Source organism: Carlito syrichta, unplaced genomic scaffold (genome assembly GCF_000164805.1).
Source record: "Carlito syrichta isolate Samal-C Ts95f unplaced genomic scaffold, Tarsius_syrichta-2.0.1 Scaffold305663, whole genome shotgun sequence".
In the NCBI taxonomy this organism is placed as follows: domain Eukaryota; kingdom Metazoa; phylum Chordata; class Mammalia; order Primates; family Tarsiidae; genus Carlito; species Carlito syrichta.
In genome coordinates this window covers 118,076-130,121 of record NW_007249759.1, presented here as the reverse complement: position 1 = coordinate 130,121, position 12,046 = coordinate 118,076, and the positions used below count along the sequence as shown (strand labels likewise).

Here is a 12,046-nt window from a genome sequence, read left to right as displayed (position 1 = left end):
CCACGGGCTCAGGCAATCTACTCACCTCAGCCTCCCAAAGTGCTGGGATTACAGGCTGAGCCACTGAGCCCGGCTCCCAAAATCTTTTATAGCTGTCAACTTTGTGAAAGAATTTCAGTTGAATATAAACATCTGATTAAGGAAGGGTTTACAAATATAAACCTAACCAGGAATATTATTGCTCAGCCTGTGTAATTAAGCATTAGAGGAGCATATTGTATGAATAAGTTTAATGATTTGTGGCAGTTCCTAGTATACATGGTGAAACCACAAATATAAAAATATAGTTGAGAATCCTTAATCTGAAACTCCAAGATGCTACGAAATCCAAAACTTTTTAAATGACACTCATTGGAGCAATTAGGATTTTGGATTTTCAGATTAGGGATGTTAAACTGGTAAGTATAATGCAAATATTTCAAAATTTGAAATCTAAAACACTTTTGGTTTCAAGCATTTTGGATAAGTGTTATTCAACCTGTACCGTGTACCTATTTATATGAGGGACAATCCCCCCCAAACTGGAATTTATTTACAAAAAAATTCTGTATTTATTCTTACATGTTTAAATTTTAGTCACCATCAAAGTACTCTCCATTTGATGCACTACACCTATCAAGATGCTTTTTCCACTGCTCAAAACAGTTTTTGATCTTGTGAATTTTGATGCCTTTTAATGCTTTTGCATTTTTTTGTCTCACCTCTTCCACGTGGGCAAACCATTTCTCTTTGAGGACCCTTTTCATCCAGGGAAACAAAAAAAGACTGGGTGAATAGGGACGGTGGACACAGGGGTCATGCTGTTTGTGGTCAAGAACTGTTGAACACTCAGCATGGTGTGGGCAGGTGCATTGTCATAGCGGAAGTCACCTGTTTGCCACAACTTAGAATGTTTCTTCCGCAAATTGTGATGCCACCTTCTCTAAACGTCCAGATAAAAACTTTGGTAGATTGTTTGATCCAGAGGAACAAATTCCAAGTATACTACAAAGATAATTCTGTTTTTTGGGGGTCCCTCCTCATATTTATTTATAATATCAGGAAAATCTTGATTGGATTACAAAATTTTTACTCTAGGTATTCATGACATGAATATCGGTAAATGGCTTGTGACATACTGAAAAATGTCTTGGAAAGTTTAAGGTATATTTGCCAAAATTAGTCATTATAACTAGGCAGTGCTATAATAGGGATTAGTGTTAACTTTAGACTTACTGAAATCTAAGCTAATATAGATATATTTTACAAGGGTGCAGAATTTAAGTTTGTTTATTGCATTGTTCACTAGCAGTTGCTCCCTGCTAAAAAAGTTTAAAATGGACGTATTGTCTTTCCAAGGGATGAGCAATTCAAGTAAAGCATTGAATTGTATGTAGATTTGTCAAAATTAGGAATCGTAGCTATAGACTTGGCCTTTTAAACTGACAATATGATTTATGTGCACACAAATGTTTGATTCTCTTTGCTTTTTTCTTTTGAAATTAGTCTTTAGAAAGCCTACTTGGCAAGAATAATTTAGTTCACTTGCCTATATTGAGGTCATTTTCAAAAATAAAAGTAATGGCCTAAAGCACATTCTTAGATTTGAAGTTTCAATTAAAAACAAAACAGGCTGGGCTCTGTGGCTCAGCCTGTAATCCCAGCACTTTGGGAGGCCGAGGCGAGTGGATTGCCTGAGCCCCCTTGGGTTTGAGACCAGCCTGGGCAACTTGGCGAGACCTTGTCTCTGCAATAAATATTTTTATTTTATTTATTTATTTATTTATTTTTATTATAAAGATATGGGTATACAAACCTAACAGTGTTAGGTATACAAGCATTGGTTGTGCAGGTACCCTTGTTGATAAGGTATGCCCCTCCCTCCCCTAGCAGTTTCCCTCAACTGCCAATGCCACCCACCTCCCCTGACAGTTTCCCTTTCTTATAGTATTATAATTGTTTAAGGTCCGCTTATGAGTGAGAACATATGGTACTCTGTTCTTTGTTTCTGTGATAGATCACTGAGTATGATCTACCCCAAATCCATCCAAGTTGTTGCGAAGTCCATATGTTTGTCTTCCTTACAATAAAAAAAAAAAAGTTAACTGGATGTGGTAGGGCATGCCCGTAGTTCTGGCTTCTTGGAAGGCTGAGGTGAAAGGATCGCCAGAGCCCATCAGGTTGATACTGGGGTAGCCGTGAGTGTGCCTCTGTTCTCCAGCCTGGACAATGGGGTGAGATTCCGACTCAAAGAAAAAAAAAACTTTCAACTGTAGAAAAATGAGCTAACCTTGTCAATAACCTTTCTCATTGAATATTATTAGTATAGTTGAAGAACTGCAAATGGAAGTTATGAGCTGTAGGCCAGCAAAATGCTAAAAACTAAGTATGAGTTTAGCTTTTAACACTTTATGAACAGCTATTTTAAAAATATAAAAATTATGTAACACTAAATACAATTAAATATTGCTTCCAGTTAAAAGCATGTTGCAATGCCAAATGAAAAACCTGACATTGATCTTTGGGCCAAAGAAAACTGTCAGGTTTTTGGCCATATATGAAAGGTATGTTATAAAAAGAAAATTTACAATGAAATATTTCTATTTTAATTTGTATTTTTATATTTAATTTAGTATATACGCTCCAGTATTATGTGTGTTTATATCATGGTAAATGCTTACAGAAGTTTAGTGATATAGTTCAGTTGTGTTTCTGAACAGTTGATTTTTCTCATTCCTAGCCCACTTTGTTTACTCAAATGCCTTATAGACCTTTGAATTTGCAACCTTGATTAAATCAAATTATTCATGAAAAGTAATAAATGCAGTACCTGGCACCCAGTAAGTTTTCAATAAACTTAACTAAATTAACCTGAAGGTGTTTGTATCTAAGTCGTGGTGCTGAGATTTTTCAATGTGATACATAAGAAGGTATGTTGCTGTGATAGATGGCCCCTGACGTAGGACCAGCAATGTGGAGGGCCAGGCTGGCAAAGTACGGGTGGAAGGTTTTGTCTGATAGATTAAAAGAGAGCTCATGCTTATAATGTAAATGAATTGAGCTCTTTCCTTTTGAGTGTAAAATGTAAGCTTATTGCCTGGAATAGATTTAGTTTGTTTTCTACTGATACTTTGAGGTGTTGTTTCACTGTTTCAATGAAACTCAGCTGCAATATTGTTTGCCCCTCTCCACCTCATCCCCATAAAAGTCAAGCCCCTTTGGAAACAAAAAACAATATGTGCAAAAAGCCCTTTCATGTCATTGATTATATTTGATTTGTAAGCTTGAAAAGATGTTGCTATTGGTAACACTAGTATTTTACATTTGGTAATAAAGAAACTGACTTGAAAGAAAAGTAGACTAGTTCAAAGTACTAGGAGTCATTGCATGTGAAGTAAAACTATAAATTAATTAAACTATAATATATTATTTAGCTGTGAAATGTTGTAACTTAATAATTAAAATTTTAGAAATACTGGACCTGTATCTTTTATTAAACCGTCTACCTTATGAGTGACTTTTAAAAAAACAAAATTTGGCAATACCTCGGGTCCCCTCCCACTATGGGAGCTTTTCTGTCTCAATAAATCCTGCTTTCTAAAAAATAAATAAATAAAAATAAAAGACAAAACTTTATATTGCTCCCAAAGGCATAATGCATTTTATATTGATACAAAGTAAATTTGGGACTATATTGGGACTTATATTACTAAATTACTGTTCCAATGTAGTAGAAGTACGAATGTAGTAGAAATACTATGCCTATAAAGGTTAAATAAGTCAGCATATGTAATACTAATAACAATACTAAATGATTGTTTGTCTTATGTTTAGTATATGCACCATCCTAAGTATCACATGTACCTTTATCATCTAATTTTAATCCCTTAGTCAATTCTAGATGGTAGTGAGTAATGCCAGCATTTACAGAGGAGAAAACTGCATTTTAATGCTATATAATTTGTCTGAGGTCATACAATGAAGGGGCAGAAGCAAGATTTGAACCCAGGTCTGTTCGACTTGAACACCCGTGTTCTTTATCACAGTGCTGATTGACAAGTACATTAACTGTTTCTCAAAATTGTATGTGTGTGTTGAGGAGGCAGCATTTGGGGTGGTTGTGATTCAAGATCATCTCAATTGGGCTTAAGGCCAATTTAATTTAAGTCATGTATTTAATTATTTTCATCAAGCAGATCACATTGTTAGGTCATTAAGCAGTGTTTCAAATGATGAAAATTAGTTGTTTTTTCTCTCTTCCTTCTAGAAAGCAAATAAAAGTGCCCTACCAAAAACCCAAAAAGTCTCCTTACAGATTACTGAGCCAGTTCAGTTACTCTATATGACTAGTTTGAAATATAACTTGAAAAAGTGGACAAATTGTTAGAAAACTATTAATTGACTTGTGTTTTCTTTTGCTTTCAGATCTAAAGCATGTATTCCTTATTTGAAAAAGAGTAAAATTGCACATATCCTCAATCTCAGCCCACCACTGAATTTAAATCCGGTGTGGTTCAAACAGCACTGTGGTAGGTGGTAGGGTGGGGGGGTTTGTGGTTTCTTTGTTTTGAATAATTAAAGGCATGTATCTTTGATATAATCACAACCTGTACATAGTATCCAACATTAAATTTTTACTGCCAAAGCAGAGAAGTAGAGTCTCTGATTTGGGATAGTAGATTCTTAATTTTTATCTGTAATTTTAAAAATTGAGATATAGATTACATTCAGTAAAATTCACACATCTTAATATTTTAATGGTTCAGTTTGATGCATTTTGACAAATGTATGTACCTGTATAACCAATATTCTAATCAAGATATGGATTTCCATCATCCTAGAAAGTTCTTTTATGCCCCAATTGGTGTGTTTTATTTTGCATGTAATTTATTATTATTATTATTATTATTTTGTGTTGGCGTCTCACTCTGTTGCCCAGGCTAGAGTGCCTCTAACTGCCTTCCAAGTAGCTGGAACTACAGGTGCATGCCACCACACCTGGCTAATTTTTTGACTTATTGTAGAGACGAGGTCTTGCCAAGTTGCCCAGGCTGGTCTCGAACCCCTGAGCTTAGGCAATCCTCTCGCCTCTGCCTCCCAAAGTGCTGGGATTATGGGCGTGAGCCAACATGCCTGGCCATAATTTATTCTTCAATAAAGTTGGTTAAAGATGATCCATGAAATACTTTATCATTCATAGCAAACTAATGACTTAATGTGAATATGCTAGGTAACAAGATTGATGTATGGGCGCCTTCTCTAAAATAGTTATATCAGGTACTTAGTTTTTATTTCAACATAATTTATTAGCATTTGGAAAAGTACTTGGAATGGGAACCCACAAAGCAAACCTAAAAGAAGTTCTGCTTTAATTGACTAAGTTAAATGAATATACAACTTTTAATTGTTGTTTTACTAGCAGTAGTTTACCTTTAAATAATTACTTTCATTCTTTGAATAATCATATTGAGAAATAGTTAAGGGCCATGTTTGCTGGCTCACACCTATAATACCAAAACTTTGGGAGACTGAGGCAGGAATATTGCTTGAGCTCAAGGAGTTTGAGACCAACCTGGGCAACATAGCAAGACTCTGTCTCTATGAAGAAAAAAAAAATTAACTGGGTGGGGTGGCACACCTGTGGTCCCAGCTACTCAGGAGGTTGAAGCAGAAGGATCACCTGAGACCAGAAAGTTGAAGCTGTGGTGAGCTGTGATTGTGCCACTGCACTTCAGCCTGGACAACAGAGTGAGACCCTGACTCAAAAAAAAAAAAAAAAAAATATATATATATATACACACATATATATATATATATATATATATATAATTTACTCTCATAGTATTAAAAAATGAAAGTTTACTAATATCTCTTTTCTTTTAATAAAATATTAGGATGGAAATACATAGAACTAGTTAATTGGCTGGGTGCAGTGGCTTAAGCCTGTAATCCCAGCACTTTGGGAGGCCAAGGCAAGAGGATTGCCTGAGCCCGCGGGTTCAAGACCAGTCTGGGCAAATTGGTGAGACCTCATCTCTACAATAAATAAAAAAAATTAGCCGGACGTGGTAGTACACGCCTGTAGTTCCGGCTACTTGGAAGGCTGAGGCAGAAGGATTGTCGAAGCCCAGCAGGTGGAAGCTATGGTGGCCAGGAGTGTGCCACTGCACTCCAGTCTGGGCGACAGAGTGAGACTCCAACTCAAAAAAAGAAAATAGTACATTAAAACATTATATTTTATGTATTTTACATTATTAAAAGGAATTCTAAAAAATATATCGGGGAGAAAATAGTAATAGGAAGGATATGATTATTTCTACTCACAAATTAGTTTGTTTCTTAACTAAATTATTAATTGTGGTTTCTTTCAGCATATACCATTGCTAAGTATGGAATGTCTATGTGTGTGCTTGGAATGGCAGAAGAATTTAAAGGCGAAATTGCGGTCAATGCATTATGGCCTAAAACAGGTATATACTTTTAAAATTTTCATTTATTAGATTTTTACTTATTGTCCTAGACACCATCAAGCTGCATCTTGGGTGCGGTAGGGTGGGAGTGTGTAGACTGTCAACAGTAACTTCAGTCTGTCTGTTGAAAAACATGTTAAACTTTTTTTTTTTTTCTCTTTTTTTTGAGTTGGAGTCTCACTCTGTCGCCCAGACTGCAGTGCAGTGGCCGCTCCCGGCCACCACAGCCTCGACCTGCTGGGCTCTGGCGATCCTTCTGCCTCAGCCTTCCAAGTAGCCAGAATTACAGGCATGCGCTACCACGCCCGGCTGATTTTTTGATTTATTGTAGAGATGAGGTCTCGCTGCCCAGGCGGGTCTCGAATCCACGGGCTCAGGCAATCCACTCACCTCAGCCTCCCAAAGGCACAGGATTACAGGCTGAGCCACCGAGCCCGGCTTAAACTTTTTATTGTACAGTATGAGACCATTTTAGTCATCTTCCAGCTTTGACTTGGACTACATGACTGATTGTTCAGCCAGTAGCTCTAGTAGGAACAGACCACTGGAACGCTTGGAAGAGTCTCCTGAAGGCCAGCAGCAAAAGCTGTATTTCCCCAAGTCCTTCTCCATCTTTGTGTTTAGAACCTTTCTAGATTCTCATACTTTTTGTTTTCTCCTCACATATCCCAACAAATGCTTTTTTATTTTTATTTTTATTTTTTTTATGAGTAGAAGTCTCACTCTGTCACCCAGCCTGGAGTGCAGTGGTACACTCATGGCCACTGCAGCCTCAACCTGCTTGGCTCAGGCCATCCTTCCGCCTCAGCCTTCCAAATAGCTGGAACTACAGGCTTGTGCCACCATGCCTTGCTAATTTTTTGGTTTATTGTAGAGACGAGGTCTCGCTATGTTGCCCAGACTGGTCTTGAACCCCTGGGCTCAGGCAGTCTTCTCACCTCAACCTCCCAAAGTGCTGGGATTATAAGCTTGAGCCACCACATCTGGCTAACAAATGTTTTAACTTGTTGTATTCTTCCTTTTTCCTTTATAAAAATCTGGATTATCTGTACTTTCACATGAATTCTTCTGAATTCACAGAGTGCCTAGAGCCCTATGAGATGATAGAAGAACCTGTATATATATGCTTGGGCTTTGTGTGCATATTTACAGTTATGGTAAAACACAAGTTGATAGCTTCCCAGCTGAGGAATAAGATATATAAAAGTGAAGAAGTCCAGGCATTGTAGTTCACACCTATAATCCCAGCACTTTGGGAGGCTGAGGTGAGAGGATTGCTTGAACCCAGGAGTTCAAGACTAGTCTAGTCAACATGGCAAGACTTCATTTCTACAATAAATTTTTTTTAAAATTAGCTGAGCATGGTGGCATGCGCTTGTAGTCCCAGCTACTTGGAAGGCTGAGGCAGAAGGATTGCCTAAGCCCAGCAAGTCAAGGCTGTCGTCGCCATGATTTTTCCACCACTCTAGCCTGGGTGACAGAGTGAAACTCCAACTCAAAAAAAAAAAAAAAAAGGCCGAGTGCAGTGATTTATGCCTATAATCCCAGCACATTGGGAGGCTGAGGTAGAAGGATTGCCTGAGCCCAAGGGTTTGAGACAAGCCTGGGCAACTTGGTGAGACCTCATCTCTGCAATAAATCAAAAAATTAGCTGGGTGTTGTGGCACATGCCTGTAGTTCCAGCTACTTGGAAGGCTGAAGCAGAAGGTTGGCCTGAGCCCAGTAGGTGAAAGCCACAGTGGCCGTGAGCATGCCATTGAACTCCAGCCTGGGCGACAGTGTGATTCTGACTCAAAAAAAAAAAAAAAGAGGAAGATTTAGCAGATATGGGGAAAGGGGAAACCTGTCTTGTGGGTTCTTTCTCAGCTTTAAAGAAGAAAAAGAGATAATTTATTTTACTATATATTTTCCCTATACTTAGTAGGTAATGCCCATGAAAACCTTAACTTCTTTCATGTTAAACTATCCCAGAAAAGTATGTCTAATGATAAAGAGAATACATAGTGGAAATCTGTTTTCATTTCACTCTTTAAAATTTTATCAGAATCTTTTATATATTCACATTGAACTTGAAGAGAAAATCAGTGTGGCCCCTTTCCACGGAATGACTTTGGAAATCAATACTGATGTTTCTGCTCCAGGCATAGTACCTTGCACACAGTGGTCACTCAGATATTTGTGAATGAATGATATTTTAATATTCCTTTTGAAGGTCTCTTCATATTCTTCTTTACATTTTTTTTTTTTTTTCTTTTTGAGTTGGAGTCTCACTCTGTCACCCAGACTGGAGTGCATTGGCCACTCCCGGCCACTGCAGCCTTGACCTGTTGGGCTCCGGAGATCCTTCCACCTCAGCCTTCCGAGTAGCCAGAATTACAGGCACGCACTACCATGCCCGGCTGATTTTTTTATTTATTGTAGAGATAAGGTCTCGCCAAGTTGCCCAGGCGGGTCTGGAACCCACGGGCTCAGGCAGTCCACTCACCTCAGCCTCCCAAAGCGTGGGATTACAGGCTGAACCACTGAGCCTGGCTTCTTTCTTTACATCTCTTGAAAGCACATTGATGGCACATTGAAATCTTTTTCTCTTAATTTGAGGTCCGAGGGGGTTTCTGGGAAGATCATTGTTAGAACCCGTGTTTTTGCTGTTCTCTGTTTCCAACTACCAGCAAACTCCCCTGAGGGTGGTGGGCAGGTAGGATGAGGAAGGAATGCACTAGACTTTGATTCTCTAAGGGAAGTAACTGAGAAGCTTGTGAAGAACTTTGTTCCCCTCTGGGCCAAAGACAAAATGGGGCCATTAGAGAGCAGTAGAGAGAGAATAAATACTCAGAAATTCCTGGAGAAAGCCTGGACCATGGAGATCTGAAGACCCAACATGGTAGCTCAACAAGTGACATAAGTATTTCCTACTTTTGAGGTATGGACAGTGAGAAGAACAGGAAGACTTCTTCATTAGGCCCCCAAATGAATTTGATGACTAGAACATATGATATATTAACTTACTGCTGCTAGCAAGGCTGGCATCATTTAAAGTATCTAAGGGTGAACAATGCTGTGAGGAGACAAAGAAAAACTGATGTATAGCTAAGAGGACCCAGTATCCAGACACACAAAAAATGAATAGACTGGGCACAGTGGCTCACGCCTGTAATCACAGCACTTTGGGAGGCCAAGGAAGGACAATTGCTTGAGCCCAGAAGTTCAAGACTAGCCTGAGCAACATAGCAAGACCTTGTCTACAAAAATTTTTTAAAAATTTTGCCAGGAGTGGTGGTGCATGCCTGTAGTCCTAGTTATTCAAGAGGCTGAAACGAGGTGAGCCATGGTCATGCCACTGCACTCTAGCCTGCGCGACAGTGTGAGGTCCTGCAAAAAACAAAAACAAAACAAAACACCCAGATAGCAGCCTTCAGTGAAATAAAACTGCTAAAGAAACAGAAAATACCTTGATTTAAAAACAAAAGCAACTATATAAGAGATTGAATGATAGTATAAAAAATGCTCTCTGGGATTAAAAATAGATTGTATTTTGAATTTTCAAAATATATGTTTATAGTAGTTGAATTGAAGGATTGCATGTTGATTGTTAATACCTGATTAAGTGTAGTTTAGATGTTCAAGTGTGAGAAACATCTCACAAGAACAAAAACACCCTGAAGAAAAAGAAGAGACTTAGAGGACGCATCCATGGGACTTCACATGCAAATATCAGGAGTCCCAGAAGAAGAACTAGAGAAAGAACCGATAGAGGAGAGACAATAATTAAACTAGTAATAGGAAACAATTCCCTTGAGGTGAAGAAAGACTTACATAAGTATGTAGACTGAAAGGTTTACCAAATTTGAGGCTGATTATGAAGAAGAAAAAGGCACCTGGGAGAATTTCAGAATTTGAAGGATAAAAAAATCTTTCAAGCTTTCAGGCAGAATATATGTTACTTACAAAAGAAAAAGAGTGCAGACTTTTATCTTCAGACCAGAAGCTAGAAGGCAATGGAATAACATCTGTACATTACTGATAGAAAGGGACTCAGCCAAGATAGTATTTATTGACAAGATGAAAGAGAGATATGTGAATATGCTACCACATGTGAGAAAAATCTATAATGGGCTATTAACCAAACAGCAAATCTGTCAGAACAGAGACTTATCAAGATAGGAGTCAGAAATGAGAAGGAGAGGAAATAATGGCAAGCAAGTAACCTACTGCAATATATATGGCTAAATGTAAATGGACTATGCTAGAATAATTGGGAATATAAAATATGGTGTCAAATAAGAACTCTGGATAAAAAAGAGATAATGTAGGAGAAAAATTCTCTTTTTGAGACCTAGAAGTTGGGGAAAATGGAGATGTGGAAGTTATTCAGTTCTAAAGGACTCATGAGCATGGGAAGACTGGGGGAGGAAAGGCATTCTATCAGTCTCATCTTTGGGCAGACACAATTCTAGATGGTATCTTTTTTTTTAAAAATTCTGTATTTTTAGTCTAGTGCTGGGGTATAAAAATGCCATTGGATTTTAAAGCTGTAGGCAACTATCTAAACTTCTTTGTTGATTATAATAATTTGTCTGGATTCTCTTGGATTTTCTAGGTAATCATATAATCTATAATGACATTTATTTCTTCCTTTCCAATTCTTATACACATGGTTTCTTTTTTCTTACTTTACTGCCCTCTCTCCCTCTTCTCTCCTCCTCTTTACCCTTTACCAATAGTTTTTTCTTGATTTTTTGAGAGCCCAGAAATGCTTTTAAAACTGTCTACTAGTTATTTACAATTTTATTATAATAACATAGCCCTTTAGAATACCTAATTCATTGTACAATTGATTTTTAAACAACATGAGGATTAGGGGCACTGACCCCAAGGAGTTGAAAATTCGCATATGACTTTTGATTCCTCCAAAACTTAACTATTAATAGCCTGCCATTGAAGCCTTACCAATAACATAAATGGTTGATTAACACATATTTTATATGTTATATGTATTATATACTGTATTCTTATGATAAAATGAGCTAGAGAAAAGAAAATGTTACTGAGAAAATCATAAGGAAAATATATTTATTATTCATTAAGTGGAAGTGGATCATCATAAAAATCTTCATACTTACCATTTTCACATTGGGTAGGCTGAGGAGGAAGAAGTGGCGGAGGAGTTAGTCTTGCTTTCTCAGGGGTGGCAGAGGTGAAAGAAAATCTGCATATAAGTTGACTTTATATGCAGTTCAGTCTTTAGTTCAGACCTGTGTTGTTCAAGTGTCAACTGTATATCCAGAAGCAGAAGACTAGTCCTATCCATTAAAAAAAAATATTTAGGCTAGGCACAGTGGCTCAAGCCTGTAATCCCAGCACTTTGGGAGGCTGAAGTGAGAGGATTGCCTGAGCCCATGGGTTTGAGAACAACCTGGGCAACTTGGTGAGACCTCATCGCTACAATTAAAAAAAAAATTAACCAGGCGTGGTAGCATATGCCTGTAGTTCCGACTACTCAGAAGGATCGCCTGAGCCCAGCAGGTTGACGCTGGGGTGACCGTGAGTGTACCACTGCACTCCAGCCTGGGCAACGGAATGAGACTTTGACTAAAAAA

At 37.9% G+C, this 12,046-nt stretch overlaps 1 protein-coding gene across 4 annotated transcripts in view; it reads left to right on the top strand.

Annotated features, from left to right (window-relative positions):
- HSDL2 (hydroxysteroid dehydrogenase like 2) overlaps positions 1-12,046 on the top strand; it is a 74,782-nt gene that overhangs the window by 18,456 nt on the left and 44,280 nt on the right. For 3 of the 4 annotated variants that reach the window (XM_008062201.1, XM_008062202.2, XM_008062204.1), the window contains 2 exons: positions 4,405-4,508; positions 6,351-6,449. In XM_008062201.1, coding sequence (XP_008060392.1) covers positions 4,405-4,508; positions 6,351-6,449 — 203 coding nt within the window. The remainder of the gene's footprint in view (positions 1-4,404; positions 4,509-6,350; positions 6,450-12,046) is intronic. The other variant, XM_021714551.1, reaches the window with a different exon arrangement.